Source organism: Malus sylvestris, chromosome 13, assembly GCF_916048215.2.
Source record: "Malus sylvestris chromosome 13, drMalSylv7.2, whole genome shotgun sequence".
In the NCBI taxonomy this organism is placed as follows: domain Eukaryota; kingdom Viridiplantae; phylum Streptophyta; class Magnoliopsida; order Rosales; family Rosaceae; genus Malus; species Malus sylvestris.
In genome coordinates, this window is record NC_062272.1 from 15,314,653 (window position 1) to 15,334,678 (window position 20,026).

The 20,026-nt window shown below is 37.3% G+C and overlaps 2 protein-coding genes across 7 annotated transcripts; both read left to right on the forward strand.

Moving 5' to 3' along the window:
* Positions 1 to 1,645: 1,645 nt before the first annotated feature.
* On the forward strand, positions 1,646 to 7,783 carry LOC126597141 (cyclin-T1-3-like). 5 transcript variants are annotated; one of them, XM_050263910.1, is made up of 7 exons: positions 1,646 to 1,859; positions 2,456 to 3,051; positions 3,250 to 3,331; positions 3,636 to 3,770; positions 4,126 to 4,301; positions 7,240 to 7,385; positions 7,472 to 7,783. In XM_050263910.1, the coding sequence occupies exons 2-7, from the start codon at positions 2,465 to 2,467 to the stop codon at positions 7,501 to 7,503; spliced, it is 1,158 nt and encodes a 385-aa protein (XP_050119867.1). In that variant the 5' UTR covers positions 1,646 to 1,859; positions 2,456 to 2,464; the 3' UTR covers positions 7,504 to 7,783. The 5 variants fall into 5 exon arrangements, with proteins under 5 accessions (XP_050119867.1, XP_050119869.1, XP_050119868.1 ...); XM_050263912.1 differs by having other exon boundaries at positions 2,460 to 3,051; XM_050263911.1 differs by having other exon boundaries at positions 1,646 to 1,854.
* Positions 7,784 to 10,389: 2,606 nt separating this feature from the next.
* Positions 10,390 to 19,668, forward strand: LOC126597138 (long chain acyl-CoA synthetase 6, peroxisomal-like). Of its 2 annotated transcripts, none has more exons than XM_050263905.1 (23): positions 10,390 to 10,898; positions 12,420 to 12,480; positions 12,584 to 12,661; positions 12,813 to 12,884; positions 12,994 to 13,075; positions 13,230 to 13,335; positions 13,415 to 13,491; positions 14,106 to 14,150; positions 14,277 to 14,363; positions 14,794 to 14,883; positions 15,170 to 15,249; positions 15,326 to 15,419; positions 15,961 to 16,049; positions 16,141 to 16,229; positions 16,673 to 16,802; positions 16,934 to 17,052; positions 17,563 to 17,686; positions 17,774 to 17,860; positions 18,390 to 18,493; positions 18,584 to 18,669; positions 18,894 to 18,980; positions 19,086 to 19,172; positions 19,262 to 19,668. In XM_050263905.1, exons 1-23 carry the CDS (start codon positions 10,778 to 10,780, stop codon positions 19,355 to 19,357), a joined length of 2,091 nt encoding a protein of 696 aa, XP_050119862.1. In that variant the 5' UTR covers positions 10,390 to 10,777; the 3' UTR covers positions 19,358 to 19,668. The 2 variants fall into 2 exon arrangements, with proteins under 2 accessions (XP_050119862.1, XP_050119863.1); XM_050263906.1 differs by lacking the exon at positions 10,390 to 10,898 and adding an exon at positions 10,947 to 12,321.
* Positions 19,669 to 20,026: the final 358 nt, after the last annotated feature.

Below are 20,026 nucleotides of genomic sequence, written 5' to 3' on the forward strand. Positions count from 1 at the left end.
TGGAAACAAGGAGGAGGAAGAAGGAGGCGAAGAAGTTATAATTTTGTGTTCCACGGATGTGGAATGAGTTGTTACAGGGGGTGAGGCGAATGAAATTCATCCAAAATTTGTCCCTTGGAATAGCATGTTCCACCCGTTTTAGGCTCACCAAACGTGGGACGAAATGCCTCGTCCCACTTCATTCCGTCCCGTCCCATGTACCAAACGGTACCTAAAAGAAATAATATGATTGTTTCCTTATTTCGTTGCTGAAAGCTGATTGGGCTTCTTTCCCACAAGATGGGAATTCAATTTAATTAAAACTAAACTTTGAATAACTAATTTCAAACGTCTGTAACTATACCATCATAATCCTGACTCGCAAAAGGTTTTCGCCTATACGTTCGTACCAATGAGTACTACGATGATATGCTAAAAGAATAAGTCATACGTCTCTCTAGGCGATGGTCAACAGAAGTCAAAGTCCTTACCTTTAGGGCATTTTCGTAAATTCACGCTTTTAAAATTAATAAAACGTAAAATTTGGGATGGGTTGTCACATTAAATGTTGGAATAAGACGAAAGTTGTTAAAAAAACTCGTAATAAAATAAAGTTAATTAAAATTAAATCGGATTAGGGATTTTTTACTAAATACTAGCAAAGAGCACACACTTTGTGTGTGTGTGAACAACCGTCCACCTCCTCCCATGTACTCCTTAAGTGCAATCACTTCAGTTCATTCAAACTATCTAAAAAACATCATGATTTCACTTACCTGTATGAAAAAATGATGGTGGGACAATTTCTCTTAATAAATGCATATTTTTATCTTATGTAAATATTTTGATACAAAATTACTATTTTATCCTCCTTATGAAAATATTATGTATAAAAAGTGATGGCAAAATAGGAAATAAGGGGATATGATTATCATTTTGTCAAAATGTATAAAATTACTATTTTGCCCTCCTCATCTCAACATTGTGTATTCAAAAGTGAGGGGCAAAATTGAAAAAAAGTGGACAAAAAGGTTGACAAGGTGTGTTCTCTTAATAATATGGATTGTGTATCAAAAGTGAGGGCAAAATAGAAAAAAAAAGGGATATGATTATTATTTTATCAAAAGGTACAAAATTACTATTTTGCCCTCATCATCTCAACATTGTGTATTCAAAAGTGAAGGGTAAAATTGAAAAAAAGTGAGCAAAAAGGTTGAGAAGATGTGTTCTCTTAATAATATGGATAAATACAAGATTCCAGAGTGGGTTAAAGCACAGATGAGTTAGATTTGTTGTGCCCGTATTCCCTCTATCCATCCTGTTCCCGCATCCTCCCTCTAACAAGTGTCCTATGAACTAACACCAAATTAACTCTGTTACCAAGAAACTCAATAAAAGAATAAAAAAAAAATAGAAAAAACCTTCCCTTCTTCTGTGAGAGAGAGTAGGGAGGTATATTTTTATTTTTTGTTTTTTATTCTATGTCAAGTTTAACTCTGTTAACTTGGTGTTAGTTCATAGGACACTAGTCAAAAGGAGGAAGCGGGAGGAGGGTGGGCTGAGGAAACTTGGGCACAGCCGATCTGAACTCAGCGCGGATTGGGTAGTTTGTTGCTGACCTTGCTTTTACGGTTTTACCCTCATCAGATCACAAATATAAAACTCTCCTCCCTTTCGGTTTGCGGTGAAACTTCGCATCCTTCTTCCGCTCTCTCCTCTCTTTCTCTGCTCCTTTACGCGTTCTTCCTCCCAAACCCTAACCATCTTGCGTACGATCGTATCCCACCGCGGTTTCAGATCTCCATTGCTGCCGATCGGCTAATCGCTCTTATATTTCCCGATTGCGATTCTTCTTAACGTCGTCGTTTTTCAGCTGTAAGGTTTTCATCGTTTCAGTCTCCCAATTTCTGGGCAATCAGATATCCATAGTTGGTTAATTCTTCGGTTTTAGATTCAAATTAGTTTACTTTTTTCCAATGATCTGCTATTATTTATCTTTTTTTGTATTGAATTTGTTTAATTTTAAGAGAAGGAGCCGTAGGAGGATCTCAAATTTATAGGTTATTATTTATGCTTATTCATATCTATGGATCCATAGATAATTTTGGAAGCAGGAGAATTGGGAATTCTGTTTGCTGGATAATAGAAATTGGGTCGTGGATTAATTGAGGAATCAAAATTGAAAATTGTTGAAATTGGAAGCAGGTTGGTTTTAGTGACAAATTAGAGGTTCTTATGCTATTGATTTGTCGTTGATTAGATGAGGTTGAGTTTATATAGGCTTTGTTCGAGTAGAATCGTTGTAATTGCATTACTATAACCTAATTTTTCTTGTGATTTTGTTATAGAAATCTTTCACCAGTGTATATCATAATCTCCTATGCCTTGTTTGGTTTTTGTTATATTTAGTTGCGGAGTTTCTCAGCACTTTTTCTCTGTTGGTTTGTTCCGTTTCTTATTTGTTGTTTTTAACTAGGCAGGAATAATGTCTTTTGTACGTAACAATCGCTCACAAGGGGGCACTGCTGGTGATGAGTACTGGCCGTCTCTCGGTAGAAATGACGTCAAAAGCTTCAACAACTTCAACCACTTCAACCACAACAACAACAACTGGAACAGGAGCAGGACTAATAACTTCGTTAAGAATTATAACAATTATCAGAAGTACAATTATAACAATTACCAGAAGTACGTGGGTGGTTATAAGGAGCATGCTGATAATTCTAATTATATCAAGCCTGACAGTGCATCATCGTTTAAGAGGAGAAAATTTTCAGATTCTACTTGGGGTGATGGTGGGAGAGATTATCTGCCACCCAACACATATGAATTTATCTCTTCTTCGTGCAATAATTATGTTCCTCATCCAAGATCCAATGGTGATGCCTCTGCATCTACTACTGGTAAACGTGACTGCACAAAGTTAGATGAAGATGAACTGCCCTTTATGTCAAGGGATGAGATAGAGAGATGCTCCCCATCTAGAAAAGATGGTATAGATTCAGTACGTGAAGCACACTTGCGCTACTCATACTGTTCTTACCTTCAGAATCTTGGATTGCGGCTTGACTTGTAAGCTTCTTCTCCTTAACCTGTATCTTTGTTATGCTTTCATTTTGAATAGAGTTCTTATCATTTATTTAACAGGGTTTTGTCCAGAACTAGTGTTTATGGTATTTTGAACATTTTGCTAGTTGACTCTAAGTTTCAAGGTTTTCTTTTCTCTTTCCAAGACGTATGTAATTTACAAACTAATCATATCTCTTCCAGGCCCCAGACTACTATCGCTACTGCAATGGTTCTCTGTCATCGGTTTTTCGCCCGGCGGTCACATGCTTGCCATGATAGATTTGTGAGTGTTCAATGTATTTTGAAATTCATAGCATCTTCTGATGTTATTAAGGTTTCCTTTATCTTAGATAAGCATAGATTTTATGTCCTCATATGATCAACATTATAGCAATTCAGATAATCAATCATTCGTTGTGTTCAAAGTGGTTTCCCTTTTTATTTTTCTGAATATAACTCTATGTTTCTGTTCTCCACTCTGTGCTGTTTTTTAATTTTCTACTGGGTAATGGATTATGTACGTTGTTGGTTTACTCTGTCACTCCATTTGGTAATTATATTTTATGACTATTTCATTTCTTTTCCAGTTGATTGCTACTGCCGCTCTGTTCCTAGCAGCAAAGTCTGAGGAGACACCACGCCCTTTGAATACTGTGTTGAGAACATCTTCTGAGATTCTCCATAAGCAGGATATCAGTTTCTTGTCCCATATGCTCCCTATTGTGAGTATCTTTACTGCTCTTCTGAGCCTTTATGATATGATCTGTCCTCTTGAAAGCATTCAGAATGAAGACAATCTTTTTACAGTTTAACTGTCAATATAAAAACCCATTATTGAATGCCATAATGTTTTTCTTTGCATTGACATAAAAAAAACCATTGCATAGCCTTTCTTTTTAAATTCAGATGAGTATTCCTGCATTGAATCATATTTCCTATTCACGCTGTTCAGTGTGTCATAAAGAGCATGAAGCAACTTAAACTTTTGAAGATTTTTCTCCATTCCCTGACTTATATTGAAAGCTAAGATTAGAATTGCACTTTCTAGCATTCTGACATTTGTTGTTTGTTAAACAGGACTGGTTTGAGCAGCATCGGGAACGGGTGACTGAGGCTGAGCAAATGATACTGACCACTCTAAATTTCGAACTTGGTGTGCAGCATCCATATGCACCACTTACATCTACTCTTAACAAATTAGGTCTTTCACAAACAATTCTGGTGAATCTGTCCTTAAGCTTGGTCAGTGAAGGGTAAGTTCATCAATTCGAGGTTACAGAATTCTGCTTACTTTTCGTTGAATGATTACTTGATCATTATTCGACATATTTGTGTTGGTTTTTTATATTTAGCTTACCTTGCCTGCCTTCCTGAAAATGGTTAATGGCACTGTGGTTGTTAAAAGGAAGAAGATAGAGAAAAAGAGGGGGGGGGGGGGGGGTGGGGGTTATCATCAGAGTTTCAGATTTTACTGATGTTTGGGTATGGCTATGGAAGCGGATAAACAATGGTTTTCTTCCTGTTCCTTAAAACTCTGATGCTTGATGTCTGTCTCAATAATTTCCTTGTTTGGAGCATCTACTTTAGTAGTATTTTGAAATATTAATTCTTTTGGCATGCATATAATTGCAGGATCTACACAAGATTAGAGTTGATCGCCTGTATGATATTCTTAGCTGGCGGATTGATTTGCTGTTCATGGAACTTTTGTTTTACTTCTGAAGTTGAACTGCCGATATTTTTTGGATGAATTTACCATAATATGCCCCCACCAACTTAGTCATTTGCTATTGAATATAGCTACTTAGTCTCCATGGCCATTTTCAGTATCTTCTTTTAACTTACTGATGGAGCTTATTAAGAAAAAGTCCTCTGAAGTCCTGCTACCAAACATACAGTTTGTAAGACATGGCTTTTTGTGGGCTTGGTTTTGGAGGAAAACCATTGTCTAGGGAAGGATTTCATCTTTGTGATTGGTAGCCCTTCCTGTCCCCAATGCCAATGCCGTTTTATGAACCCTCGAATGACTTCTCCTAAGTCCTGCTAACAACGAGGGGTTGCCAGATATCTAGGGGCTGCTTTAGGTTTAACAGTATGATACTCAGTTTTGAGTATCAGGGCTTGCAGTCTGATTTCAGTTTTGACCAAACTCTTTCTGATGGAAGTTTACACTTTGGCCCAAGAATTTGCAAATTTTCGTAGAACTGTTGCCACTGGTGCATGAGTCTCAGGAGCTTGCTTAGGTTTTTTCCTGACCTAGATGTCTTGAAAGTTTTTGGTGTTGTATTCTTTTTCGATTACAGAATGGAATGGGAGACATTAAAATTTTGTATGGTACCTGCCATTCATCTGTCCTGTCTCCCAAAGGAAAGAAAAAAGAGATATTTTTAATGCAACACTGTGAAATGAACATGAGAGAAATTGGCAAAATGTGCTGACAGTTTTCCCCATTAATCGGCTTTGAGATGCAACTTGTTTTCCCATGATGGGGAAATAGGAGGCCAGGAATATAAAAAAAATTTGAAAGTCATCTGAATTCCCATATCTTTTTGCATGATTTTCATATCATATCTATTTGGTTCATATGTTTCTCAGGTAATGATCTCCAGATCTAGAACCTGCCCAAATATTTATGTCAAAACCTTGACCGTGAACTATTTGTTTCCATGTACTTGGTATCAGATAATGTCAATTTCCTAGCCCCAACTCCCGTGTAAGTGGTTTTTTACAGTTTTGAATAAATTTGAGGTCACTTCACAGATGGGATGCATTATTTTTGCTTTGAAAATGTTATCATATCTTCTTGAGTTTTCTCATATTTAAACGTTATCTTAACATTTGTTTAAGTGATGGATATTGTTATAGTTGTGTTTTAAAACAGAAAAAAAGTTTTCTTGAAACACTATATCCTCCTGTTAGACAACTTATTGTTTTACACAGAAGTACACAGTGGAATATATATACGTATGTACATTTTTTAAAGTTCTGCATTCTTTTGTTGAAGATTACTTTTGAAAATGATTTACGTGTTCTCATTAGTGGCGTATATCGTCAGAAAAAAATGAAAAGAAACATTTTTTTTAGTTCCACATTCTTTTGTCGAAGATTACTTTTGAAAATGATTTACGTGTTCTCATTAGTGGCATATATCGTCAGAAAAAAATGAAAAGAAACATTTTTTAAAGTTCCACATTCTTTTGTCGAAGATTACTTTTGAAAATGATTTACGTGTTCTCATTAGTGGCATATATCGTCAGAAAAAATGAAAAGAAAAATAATTTATTTGTGAAGATAGAGGCATATACTTTTTGTGTCCTTCTTGGTTGCATCCAGGGAGTTGATGGCATCCATCCTTGTAGTTTCCAGAAGAATTGATGGCATCCATCCTGGTAGTCACCTGAAAATTCCTACCATTTTAGAATCTGGGTTGTTCTAGGGGGCATTCACCATTTTTCGTATTCCAAGAAGTTCTCATCAAGTCTTGCTTCTGTGAGTGTTCTTTATATGTTTATAGAGGAGCTGATGATATAAGAAAAGGATACATATATATATATACACACACACACTATCTTGAACAGACTATGGATGGCAATTCAGCTTCATCCCATGCCTGCAACATGGGTGTAGTCGATGATTCTCGCCGGGAACTTAGTAGTTGGGTATTATGCATGTAAGATCCAGCCATTGTGCAGAAGCTTGTGGATTTGTTTTCAGAAGTTGTTATTGTTTGCAATGTCCTGCTTTTGCTTTCTCATATGAACCGTGTATACGAGTAAAATAGCCGTGCAGCAGATTGGGGCCTGGGAATTTTGGTGACCCTAGATGGGGTATATCATGTTTTGCTATAGTTTTGGTACTCTTATCAGCCATCCTGCAGACATTCTGGAAAATATTCTACCTGACTTGCTGCTTTTGTAGTTGGTAAGAAATTGACTTGTTATTTCATGCCTGATTTGATGACGTTTTGCTACTAATTTTTTTTTTTTATGCTACATGCTTCTGGTGTACGTTCTATCAATGTGAAAAATATGCTAAGTTGCACCGGGAATTGCCTGGTCTTTCTACTGTTGCCCCAGATGGTTTGGTTTGATTATGTGCCTTTCTGCCTCTCCGAGCCCATGGTGGTGGCTCTGTTGGTGTTTTGTCTCATAACTCGCTGGAACTAATTTGGTTTCTCATTTTATTTTTCAGGCTTCGGAGTTCTCTGTGGCTGCAGTTCAAACCGCATCATATTGCGGCAGGAGCTGCCTACCTTGCCGCAAAGTTTCTGAATTTGGATCTTGATTCTTATAAAAATATATGGCAAGAATTCCAAGCTACACCAGATATTCTTCAAGGTATGCATACATGCTCACAGCTGAGGCCTAGCGAGCCGCTTTTTCATTTACATATAGACTTTAATTTGTGTTAATTGTTGATGCAGCTGTTGCTCAGCAGTTGACGGAACTCTTCTAGAAGGATGGAGCATGGTTGTTACACTAGTTTGTGTATAAAATTAGGATATGCATATCATGGTCGGATGGGAAAGCATATACATGACTTTTGCAGAGGTATGGTGTGAGGAGACGACGAGAGACGCCAAGATATGATACCCATCTTTTCTCACAACTGCTCTCCTCTTGAACCTATTGAAGGCTTAAAAAGTGTAGTTTTTAAGGTTTTGTAACATCTACCAGTAGTACGCTTTTCGGAGTGGTAACCTACATATAATGACAAATTCGCTGCAACGTTTTTTTATTTCTTGTGCTTCATGTTCGTATTTTATCTTTGTCAATTGTCGAACGAGGTTTTAGACAACATATTGATATCTGGGTAGTAGAAAGATCATAGTAGTGGGAATGCAATAGACAGTGCTGCATTTGGTACTGTTTTTATTTACCTAAGTTAAAGTGAAACTTGATTATTTTTTCACATTGGCTATTCTATTAGCTAACGCTGACGCGTGACAAGAACGACTCTGAACTCGGGTAGGGACTCCGAATCCGTTATCCTCTCATAAGGGAGAGATACTTTCTCGTCACGAATTCATCACGTGGTAAATGTTTATTATGAGAGGCTGCTGGATGTGGCAGTGCCATTTTACCCACTGCATGTGGTGGAAACGTGAATGTTGTAGGTTAGACGATAGTAGGATGGTGCTTTCAAGCACTCTCCATATTGAGGAGTTGGAGATTATGATTTTTCTTGTTGGAGGCGATTATGTTATTGGAAGCCTAAAAGAAGCAATCCTCAATCCATAGCCCATTAGAGAGATGCTAGGAGACGTGCTCAAAAGTGGGATTCGCCATGAATTCTCTATTATCTTATGTTTCTGGCACAGTGTTTTCTAATCTTGCATTGAAATTAACGTTAATTTTGAAGTGGTAGAGAATCTATGAAAAGTTCTACCTTGAAACAATCCCATTAGCATTTCTCTAGCTCATTATTCCTGAACGCTCATTCTTTTTTCAACAATTTTTATCGAAAAATTCTACCCTAGATGCTCGTACCAAACTGACTGAAGTAGAGTCATATCTCATTTTGCAACTGGATTTGTCGAAAATTTTATTATGCTCCAACGTATGACATGCACTGAATAAAGAAAACATTAAATGTGCAACGAAGAATCCAACAATACTATACACTGATGCATACTAGAAAGCTGTCAAGGGTATATCACTTTGTATAGGTCTTCAAAACAAATGCTACAAAAGAATTCATGTAGTATAGTTGAAGCATTCAACAACATTGAAAACAAAGAATGAGGATCCCCTCCGAATTCTCTTTGTGAGGATCCCGAGGATGCTCAAATCGTGTTCGTTCATTGTACATTGTGCGGTAAGAAATCATTTTAAATACTTTTATTTAAAATTAAGGGTTAATCTCAGTATACTACCCTCAAGTTTCGTAGTTTTCAACATCTAGTATATGAAGTTTTTTTCGCTCTAGAGTTATACCTAAAGTTTTAATTTTGGAACAGTTTCATACATATGTTAAGTTTTCTGTTAGAACTTCTATTAACTGATGACGTGTTGCCCACGTGGACAATTACTGGACACCACATGTCAATATGGGCCCACTTCAATATTAAAAATTAAAAAAAATACAAGACAAAAAAATAAAATAAAATAAAATCCGTACCCACCTTCTCCCTCCCTTCTCTCTTCTGCAACCTTCACCCCTTCCCTCCCTTCTCTCTTCTGCACCTGCAACACCCTCCTTTCTCTCCTCTGCAACTCGCACCACCCACCCTCCCTCATCTCCTATACAAACCACACCCACCTCTCATTTGCGAGGAGGGTGGGTATGGGTGCTACCGCATCGGGGTACGCCTTCGCACCCAAAAAAGAGCAGACCTTCATCCAGCCCTCTCTCCTCCACCATGCCTCCCTATACGACATCGACTTCGTCCCCATTTCAATCCCTGATTCCACCACCACCGCCAAGACCCTAATCGAGCAACGCTCTTTTGATTGCATCATCCACAAAATCTATGGCCCCCAATGGAACCAACACCTCAAGGAATACTCGTCCTAGTATCCATAAACGCTCATTATTGACCCCCATAGTCTATCGAGCGCCTCCAAAATTGGGTCTCCATGCTCGACGTTTTCGCTGCCCTTGAATTGAAGCCGCGTTAGTCAGGCGACAAGTTCTAATCGAAGATCTCGGTGCCAAAACACGTGCTGGTTGATCATTACCTGGAAGGCAAAGAAGAAACTAAGTTGTTGGTCGGGTTGTAGATGAGAGAAGGGAGGGCGGTGCAGGTGTAGAAGAGAAAATGGAGGGAAAGGGTGCGGGTTTGCAAAAGAAAGAAGAGGGTGGAGAGGGTGCGGGGGAGAAGGTGGGTACAGATATTTTTTAATTTTTTAATATTGAAGTGGGCCTATATAGACACGTGTTGTCTAGTAATTGTCCACGCGCGCCACATCATCAGTTAACAGAAGTTTTAACGAAAAACTTAACAGATGTATGAGACTATTCTAAAATTGACACTTTATGTATGTCTCTGGGATAGAAAAAACTTCATATACTAAATGTTGAAAACCACGAAACTCGAGAGTAGTAAATTGAGATTAACCCTAAAATTAAATATGAATAGTAATTAATGAAAATTGATCGTACGATATACAATGAATTAACACGATTTGAGGCCTTAAGATCCTCATAAAGATAAAGAGGGTCAGAAGAGGATCCTCATCCGAAAACAAATCTGCACTTTAGTTAAATTAATATTCAAGGAGGAACCCATCTTCAGACTTACTTGAGTCTCCAAATTTGAGGTCCAAATATTTGACCACTGCCACGAAAGCCATCCGCCAACGTAGAAGGCAATAAAAACCAGAACAGACGACGGCCGGCACAGAAAAAGCCATTAGATTTCAAATTCAACATATTTTGTTTTCCATGCCAAAATTAAGCAAATAATAATAATATTATTACACATATTTATTGTTTATCTTTCTCTTTGCATAATCTGATTTCTGTCCGCATCCGTGTCATTGTCACCTACCTCCATCTCTTCCTGATCGCGATCGTTGGAACGCGTGCCCTTATAACATTCAATCCCGGATCAGGTTCCTGAGAAACAAACAGAAAGTTAAGAGCTCACGAAACCCTGACCTCACTGGATAATATCACAACGAACAACGAAAACATTAACGACTCACGACGCCAAATTACCAATCGCGCTTCTCCTCTTCCTCTCTGCTGTTTGGAAACCAAGACCAACGTCCCAACGCTCCTTCCGATGGATTCAGCGCCAGCTCAGCGTCGCCTTAGAGCAATCAATGGCCACCTCGCCTCCGCCTCCGCCGCCGACTCCGAGTCCCTTCTCCGTCTCAACCCCACCGCCGGCGAGTTTTTTTCCGGTGCTCCCTCTGTCTCTCTCTGTTTGATTTTTTCCAGCTCAATTTTGGTTTTGGTTTTGAATTATGATCGGATAGTATGCACGCGAAGCTCAAAGCTTTTTTGTGAAGGAAGTTATTTCAAAGGAGAAAAAGCTAGGGCTTATTTAAGGTGGCATTAATGCCCCTATGTTTTATGGTGTCCTAATTGTGAGATACTTTCGAGCTTCCGAGAGCTCGATACATTTATGATTCATTGCTTTTTTTCGATTTTTTTATCTTCCGTTTTGACTTCGGTTGAGGATCGTTCGATTTTTAATTGTTTTCCATTGGTGGGTGCTGCTTCCTTTGATTTCATACGCTGCTTTTTCTGATGTGGAAAGCACTTCCAATTCATTTGATTTGAGAACCCGTGGGACAGATAATGTTGCGTTTCGATTTCTAAGAGATTTGGATTTGCTTACTTATATGTTTTTGTTTTGATAAAGGACTTACTTTTGGTTAATGGCCTTCTTTGATGGACACTTATGTTTATCTTTTTTGCGGAATTTGTTCCTGATGGTGCTTTGGGTTGTTTTCCGTTAGCAAATAAAATCAGATCTTTTGTGGGGATTTTGGTCAATGGGGACACAAGAGACCATTTTGAGTGGACTTTTGATTCGGGGGAGGTATGGCAACGCTTTATGGGAACTATGCATATGTAGCGGGGTATAAAAACCAATGAATCAATTAGTATCGTTGATGGAAAGACCGTTGTATGACAATTAGGAAAATATACTTGGGAATTCATCGTTTTGTCCTTCCATTGGTCTGAATTCTGTGAAACTTTACTTTCTATCTCCCACGGCCAAGCACATATAAGCATTTGACAATTATCTTTGCTCTCTCTCTCCCTCTCTCTAATGGGAAATATGGACTGATCTAGCTGATGAAGAGTACTTGAAGTTTTTGGATATAAATTTATATAAAAACTCGGATCAGTAGAATGAAGTGGACTACGATGACAAAGAAGGTGGACTACATGAAAAAAGAAGAACTATAGTATTTACAGGGCTAATCCTTTCTGCAATTGGTTTCATTGTTTTCTCTTCAATTGATTAAAATATTGTCTGCTTTTTGTCTGTCGTTGGTTTGTTTTGGTTTTGTTTTGTTTTGTATCTCTCTTTTCCTTCGTTTGGTTCTCTTGTTTAGTTTCTTTTGCATTATGTGTTTCATAATGAAAACTTTGGCCGTTTTCATTAACATGTTGTATGGGATATGTCACTGCGTGAATCCTGCTTTGTGGGATATTGTGAAAGTGATAGTGGATGAGTCTGTTGCTCAAAAGATAAACTTCTGGGGGAATCGAGGGCTTTCAAGTGGGATATGAAATGGAAGTCAGATTCTTTGAAAGGTTTGGTTTCTTTGTTTTGCGGTGGACAGGGGACTATAGAATAAGCGGGAACAGGTTGGTAAAGGTGGTTAGCAACCTGTTCTAGATACGTTTCTAGGATGTTTAACTTATTGACTCAAATACATATATTAATATCATTAAATTCGTGACAGAGCATGGGTACAGTGTGGTGCTTCCAGAGAAATTAGACACAGGAAAGTGGAATGTATACAGGTGGGCATATTCCTTTTTTTTTCGTTTGTGCTGCCCCAACAAGGTCCATGGCTATTCTCTCTATTCATGTGAGAAAAATATTTTTGTTTTCTTGTGGTGACAGATCTGCACACTCCCCATTGAAGCTTGTTAGTAGATTCCCTGATCATCCTGAAATTGGTACACTGCATGATAATTTTGTGTGAGTCACTTACTTTTCGCCAAACTACACAAGGACATTTAAGCTCAATAATTCCCTACAAATATCTGTCCTAAATTTATATTTCTATCCACTTGTATTTAGTTCCCTTGGAATTTGCTAAAAGACTTCATCTAACTTTTGTCAATATTAGGCATTCTGTTGAAACTTTCCGAGATTATAAATATTTGGGCACACGAATTCGCGTTGATGGAACAGTTGGAGAGTGAGTGTCTTTTTATGTAATTTAAATTCTCAGTTCCTGTGAATTACAATTATTTGGCTCACATCCAGTGGAAGCCTCACCCAGTTTCATTTGTTTTTCTGCCTTCAAGTTACAAATGGATGACGTACGGAGAAGCAGGTACTGCTCGGTCAGGAATAGGTTCTGGCCTAATTTATCATGGAATACCAAAGGTGTAATTTCACTAATTGTTCTATGGTTCCTATACTGTCGTTTATTGGTCATTGAACTTCATCTCTGTAATTAGTTCCTTGAAAATACTGAGTGGATTTCCCTGATGTTACTTGACATCAAATCCTCTTTGAACTTTTATTTCTATAACTACAGGGATCTTCCATTGGATTGTATTTTATCAATAGACCTGAGTGGCTCATCGTTGATCATGCCTGCTCTGCATATTCGTACATATCAGTTCCTTTATATGACACTCTAGGTTTGTGCTACTTTTCCCGTATTTTGCCAATCTTGGTCTAGGCGTCAGATGTTATAATTGAATATGGTATTCTTTGCAGGTCCAGATGCTGTCAAGTACATTGTAAATCATGCTGTTGTACAAGTTATCTTTTGTGTGCCTCAAACATTGAATAGTGTGAGTTTAACTTATATCACTTCAGCGTGCTATATAACTTAACAATATTCTCTTGAGTTGTAAAAACTTAATCTTGTAAATTTCTTTCTTCCTCGGTTTTATATATGTTAGGTATTAAATGACAACTAAAAATTTGTTTTATATTCTTGGAGATGCGCATATGATCAGCTATAACCCATACATATTTGGGTAAATGCTATCGCAAAATGTTTTGAGCAAGTGTTCATCAGGTTGAATTGTTGTATGGAATATAGACCAGATGCTAATTTAGATATCAAATTATTAAAATAAAGACGAAGAAAACGTGGTCTACATGCAGAAAAAACTCAACATAAAAATAAAAAAAGTGAAGATCCTTTAACAGTAACAACATCCACCTAACTGGGAAACTGTTTCTTCTGATCTATGTGGTGTCGAGTTCTTTCACCTTGACATTGGACTCATGTTTGGCCACAATTACTGTCAAAGTTATATCCCTTAAGGCGCTTTTTTTCCTTGCAGTGTATATAATCTGTATAACTTGTAGACTGAAATTGTTCATGTTTGGTTATTCCATATTGTTATATTACACGGCTCTGAATTCCTCAATTGATTCTTGTCATTTGGAATTGCAGTTGTTGAGCTTCTTGGCGGATATTCCAACTGTACGCCTGATTGTGGTATGAGAATACACCTCATAGTATTAAATAAATCTTTGTACTACTGAAAGGTGATTGTGATGTTGACTTTGCACAGTTTATATATCATTTAAAATAATGTTTTCGTTTCCCTTCGATATTATGCAGGTTGTTGGGGGAGTGGATGATCAAATTCCATCCCTTCCATCATCGACCGGAGTGAAGGTTGTAACATATTCAAAATTGCTATCTCAGGTAATTCCATTCTTCCCTATGAATCCACTGAATCCTTGAAAGGTCATAGGAGATCTGCCAAAGATCTTCTTATGGATGCATAAATGATAGACATCCAAGTATTATATGATAAGTTTTTATGTGTAAAATATTAGCATAAAGATAATGCTTTGAGCAATGCTAAAAGAAACTCACAAGCATAAACACTCCAGAAATACCCATTTCATCATAGCTGCATATTGGATATTTTCTCTGTCCTAGACCACTCCTTGTCTTCTTCTTGCAGATTTTAATGCATAGTCTGTTCACACACATAATGAACATGAGGTGTTTTCTGCTAACGTTGCTACTTGGATATTACGATTCTTATCATACTTAGATTCCTTAGTATGTGATGATATATTTTTAAAAACTTTGAGTGATGTGCTTCTTATCCATTGTGTTTTTTTAGGGCTCTAGTAGTATTCAGCCTTTTTGCCCACCAAAACCAGAGGATGTTGCTACAATATGCTACACAAGTGGTACAACTGGCACCCCAAAGGTACCAACTTAAAGCGTTATGAACTTTCATATTTTTCAACCAAAATATATGTAACAACTTTTAGCTTTCTGATGAAGTTGGGTTTCCGCATTAAATGATTCAACTTTTATATTTGCATATATTATTTTGAGTTCTCCTTTTAGAACTGTTAAGATATTGTGTGAGAAACAAAAATTCAAGGGCTGGCTTCTCCTCCAATACAATTATGTTAAATACTCTCCGTATCTTCTATGTAACCCCATGTATTGTAACACTTGCACTATAACTGATAATAACATTTGGCTAGGGAGCTGTATTGACTCATGGAAACTTTATTGCAAATGTTGCTGGGTCCACTATTGCTGTCAAATTCTACCCGTCTGACGTGTGAGTATCAGTAGTTTTGATTTTCGATTCCACACACACTGCTTCGTCTCTGACTATTTTACCTTGTATTTTCCAGCTACATATCATATCTTCCCTTGGCACACATTTATGAACGGGTTAACCAGGTCATGACAGCATATTTTGGAGTTGCTGTTGGATTCTACCAAGGGGTATGAAACTTGTTTTCACCATTTCCTTTTCAATAGTTCTTGCCATATCTTGAATCTGTAGTATTGTCCCCCCACCGAAACAAAAACCTGTCCATTTGTTAAAAAGGTTTACTTCTTTGTAAATGCTTTTTTTGCATCTTTTTTCTTGGAATGCAATATACACTGCGCCAGAATCAATCTACCTGGTCAAAATTAGTCTGCAGTTTACTGAAGGGTAGATTCATGTTGACGTATTAAACTGTTCTCAATTATACTGGTTTCAAGCATGTAAGAGTAAGACTTTACTAGAAGTGATGAATCTCCTAATGTAAACTGATGCATTTGTAATGTTGATTCATAAACATTAACATTGGTCTAAGGCTCTAAGCCTATTGGAATTTATTAATAACTTTAAAACTGCTGACCTTTGCCTGTATGTTGTAATATATGTTATAGTCGTTAGACTAGCTGGTTTATTTATAAGTTTATATCTTTGTTTTTGGGTTTAACTACATATGTTTAGAGACAAGCCTTACAGGGTTTATTTAACTGTTCTATGCAGGATAATCTAAAATTAATGGACGATATGGCAGCACTAAGACCTACCATCTTCTGCAGTGTTCCTAGGCTGTATAACAGAATATATGCGGGGTAAATTTTTTTTAATTGCTTATGTGATTGTTCACCTAAAAGAAACTAATATCCTTAAACAGTCATTAACTCGGATGTACTGGCTATTCAGTATTACAAATGCGGTAAAGACATCCGGTGCGCTGAGGGAGAGGCTATTTAATGCTGCATACAATGCCAAGAAGCAGGCACTATTAAGTGGTAAAGCATTTTGCCACATAAATTCTTTTTGCATTATAACATGAGAGTCTACGACTCACACAATTACTTATGCTTTAAGCTTCTTTTTGCGTACTTAACACTAAGTATGATCTTATGGAAATGGTTTAATGTGTGAAATCTAGGTGCCAACGTCCAAGTAGAAAATGTATCAAGTTTAACCTTGAAATAATAGAAAACTAGAATTGTGGAAAATTAGAACCAAAACTACAAATGAATCAGGTGTAGTCTATATTTAAGGTAGAAATGTAGCAGCTTGAAAATGAGATGGACAGAAATGTTTGCTTGACCCTGCCTCGTGGTTCCTTGAACTTTCTGTTAGCCATAGCTAACAGGGGATGAGTCTAAACTGTTTTGATGCCAGTTACTTCCTTGTGTTATGTACTTTTCACTATTTCTTATTGTAACATGATGTTATTTTATAGGAAAAACTGCATCCCCCATGTGGGACAGATTGGTATTCAACAAGATAAAGGCTAAGCTAGGAGGACGAGTTCGTTTTATGGCATCAGGTGCTTCACCCTTGTCTCCTGATGTGATGGAATTTCTAAAGATGTAAGTCTTTTACATTTCTAGGCATATTGAATTCCTAGGAGGAGTCACATGTGGTTGATTTTTATTTTATTGTTTTTATTCTTTTGTATCTACTGGCTTATAATTACTAATTAGTGGTGATTTATTCCCAGATGCTTTGGTGGTGAAGTAAATGAAGGGTATGGAATGACTGAGACCTCTTGTGTTATTAGTGCTATGGATGGGGCTGACAACATATCTGGGCACGTCGGCTCTCCTAATCCAGCTTGTGGTGAGTTATTATCCACTGGCTCTGTGAGTTTAATGCAGCTAATTAATGGCACTATTTAGGTTCATTTCGATTAATGCGGACCAAAAATTTGAGCTTTTTATTCTTTAACCCTTCTACTGTTCCGAGGGTCAGACTTAGTTAGCTGGCAAAAATGTAATTGTGAAAACTTCTTGCATGGTGCCATTCAAGTGTCAATTCCTTCTCCTCCGATGATTTTTTAAGCACTTGTATGATCTCATACTTCTTGATAGTATATCTTCACAGATGGAAGGATTATGCCTGAACTTGTTCAATTGCAATTGTCACACAAATGAGTTTTACCTGGTCATCATTATTGGTGTTTTGAACATGTACCTTGGATTGCATGCTTTCCTATCCGTATTTTTTTATTTAAATACGAATGCATGCAATAAATGAAGTATACATCTGACAATGGTGCTTGAATTTGTGGTGAAATCTGTGTCAGATTATTAATACCGTAAAGTTTTGTTTTCATATTTTTGATTCCAGAAATAAAGCTTGTTGATGTACCAGAAATGAACTATACATCTGACGATCAACCCTATCCTCGTGGTGAAATCTGTGTCAGGGGTCCTATTATATTCCAAGGCTATTACAAGGATGAAGTGCAGACGTAGTTAACTTACCTGTTATTGCTTATTTTAAATGGTATTCATTCAGTCAGATAAAATCAGTCTGATAATATAATTGTACTGGATAGGAGGGAAGTGGTTGACGAAGATGGATGGCTTCATACTGGAGACATTGGCTTGTGGTCACCTGGAGGTCGTCTGAAAATTATTGATAGGTGAGATAATAGCATCCTCATTCTGTTCAGTATCAAGCTTTATATTTTCTAATTGTGATACGCATATGGTAACCTTGTAAAGTTCAAAGTGGTAATAGTGTCAAGTTCAATACACACACACACACACACACACACACACACACACACACATGTTAAGGCTCATAAGATTTCCCAGGCAATTGCTGACATTCATATAAAGCAAAAGACGCACAGCATATTTTTGGATGATTAGAATCAGACATGCCCTAGCATGGGTTTATAATGCATGGTCTTGCGAAAGATATTCACTGGGCATTGCAATTAAAATGCCTACAGGTTGGATGCTAAGGGTTAAACGAACTGTGACGGTTCTACTCTTCCCATCCCCCCACCCCAAATCCTGCCCATTTTTCTTCAGAAAGTTCATTTGACCAACACCTCATATGGAGAGAATCTATTGAAATGACAGGATTTATCATGCTTATTAGCATATTAGTCCTCTTTTAGCATGTGGACGGCTTATAACTAGAGGTTTTGTATACCCCTGTAGGAAGAAGAACATTTTCAAGTTGGCACAGGGAGAGTATATAGCTCCAGAGAAAATCGAGAATGTCTATGCCAAGTGCAAGTTTGTTGCCCAGTGCTTTGTCCATGGTAAGAATTTAGAATCTGCAAACTCTCTCTCTCTCCCTCTCTCACACACATCTGATGGGTTGCTGACTGCTTATTTGCTGCTATCCATAGGTGACAGCTTTAATTCTTCGTTGGTAGCGATTGTCGCAGTTGACCCGGATGTGTTGAAAGCATGGGCTGATTCTGAAGGCATTAAGGTGAAAATATCACATTTTAATCACAAAAAATTAATATATTAACTTCCATGTTTGAAGGCTTACAAAAGTTTGATTGACCCTTTTGTGGATGCACATAAAAAAGTGTTTGCCTTTCAATCTTTCCTACAAACAGTTGATAATCTTCATTCAGTAACTTCTCAAAAGTGGAACAACTGGAAACAGTTTAACTTCTGAATAACTTGTCTGGTGATGTTTGGGTGCAGTTTGAAGATTTAGGGAAACTGTGCAATGACCCAAGAGCAAGAGCAGCTGTATTGGCTGATATGGATGCTATTGGCAGGGAAGCTCAGGCAAGTTACTTTAGTAAAATTACTCAAACGCTATCCGTGTCTTGCACGTTGTTGAAATTAAGCGTTGGATGTTCTAATAATAAATTCAATACTATTTCTCTTCAGTTGAGAGGTTTCGAATTTGTAAAAGCCGTGACACTGGTGCTTGAACAATTCACAATGGAGAATGGACTGCTCACTCCGACGTTTAAGGCAAGTATTCAGTTTCAAACAATTGATAGCAAATGCATGGACGAATTAACATGACTGACGTTCTCTCATTCCATACTTGACCTCTTCAGATCAAGAGATCTCAAGCAAAGGATTACTATGCAAACGCTATATCGACCATGTATTCGGAGCTCGCTGTTTCCGAATCCGCCCCCTCGAAGCTTTAAGTGACACAATGAGGAGCAGCCAAATTGATGCTCTCATCCAACCACGAAAAAACCGAAAAAAAAGAAAAAAAAAAAGAAATAAGAGAAGCAGCTAAAAGCTGAGAATGGATGCCAAGCATTCTTGTAAGTAGATTCCGTTCTTTGTGGAGGCGACACAATGAAAGACATGGATTTCAAAGCGCCTCATATACTTTGCTTATGTTTTTTTATTTGTTTCTAAAAGTGAAATAAAATAGAAATATCCAATTTATTGATTAGAATGTACCAAAAATTAGATAATTTAATAAATATAAATTAGAACTTTCAGAGCATGATTTTGATTGGTGATGACCAAGGGAAAACTAAAACTTTGTGGTCGTTTGGTAACTCTTATGTGGTGCATTTTTAATCGCTCTATCAAATGTTGTATAGTACTTTTCTTGTTACTTTAGCTTAAAACCTTTGGTATATGGACATTCCTAGTCCAAAAACATCATTTTGTTTTAGTTTTCATCTTCAAAAAAGGTATACTGGGATATAGTGGAAGCGATCGAGGGGGGAAAAAAAATGAAGGATAATGTATGAAACAAAAACTGAAAAGAGAATACAAGCAAAACAAATCACTATTAGTCATGGCTTCATACTTGGAAATGCGTTACCGCCAACTGGCCAATCGTCGATGGGTTGACT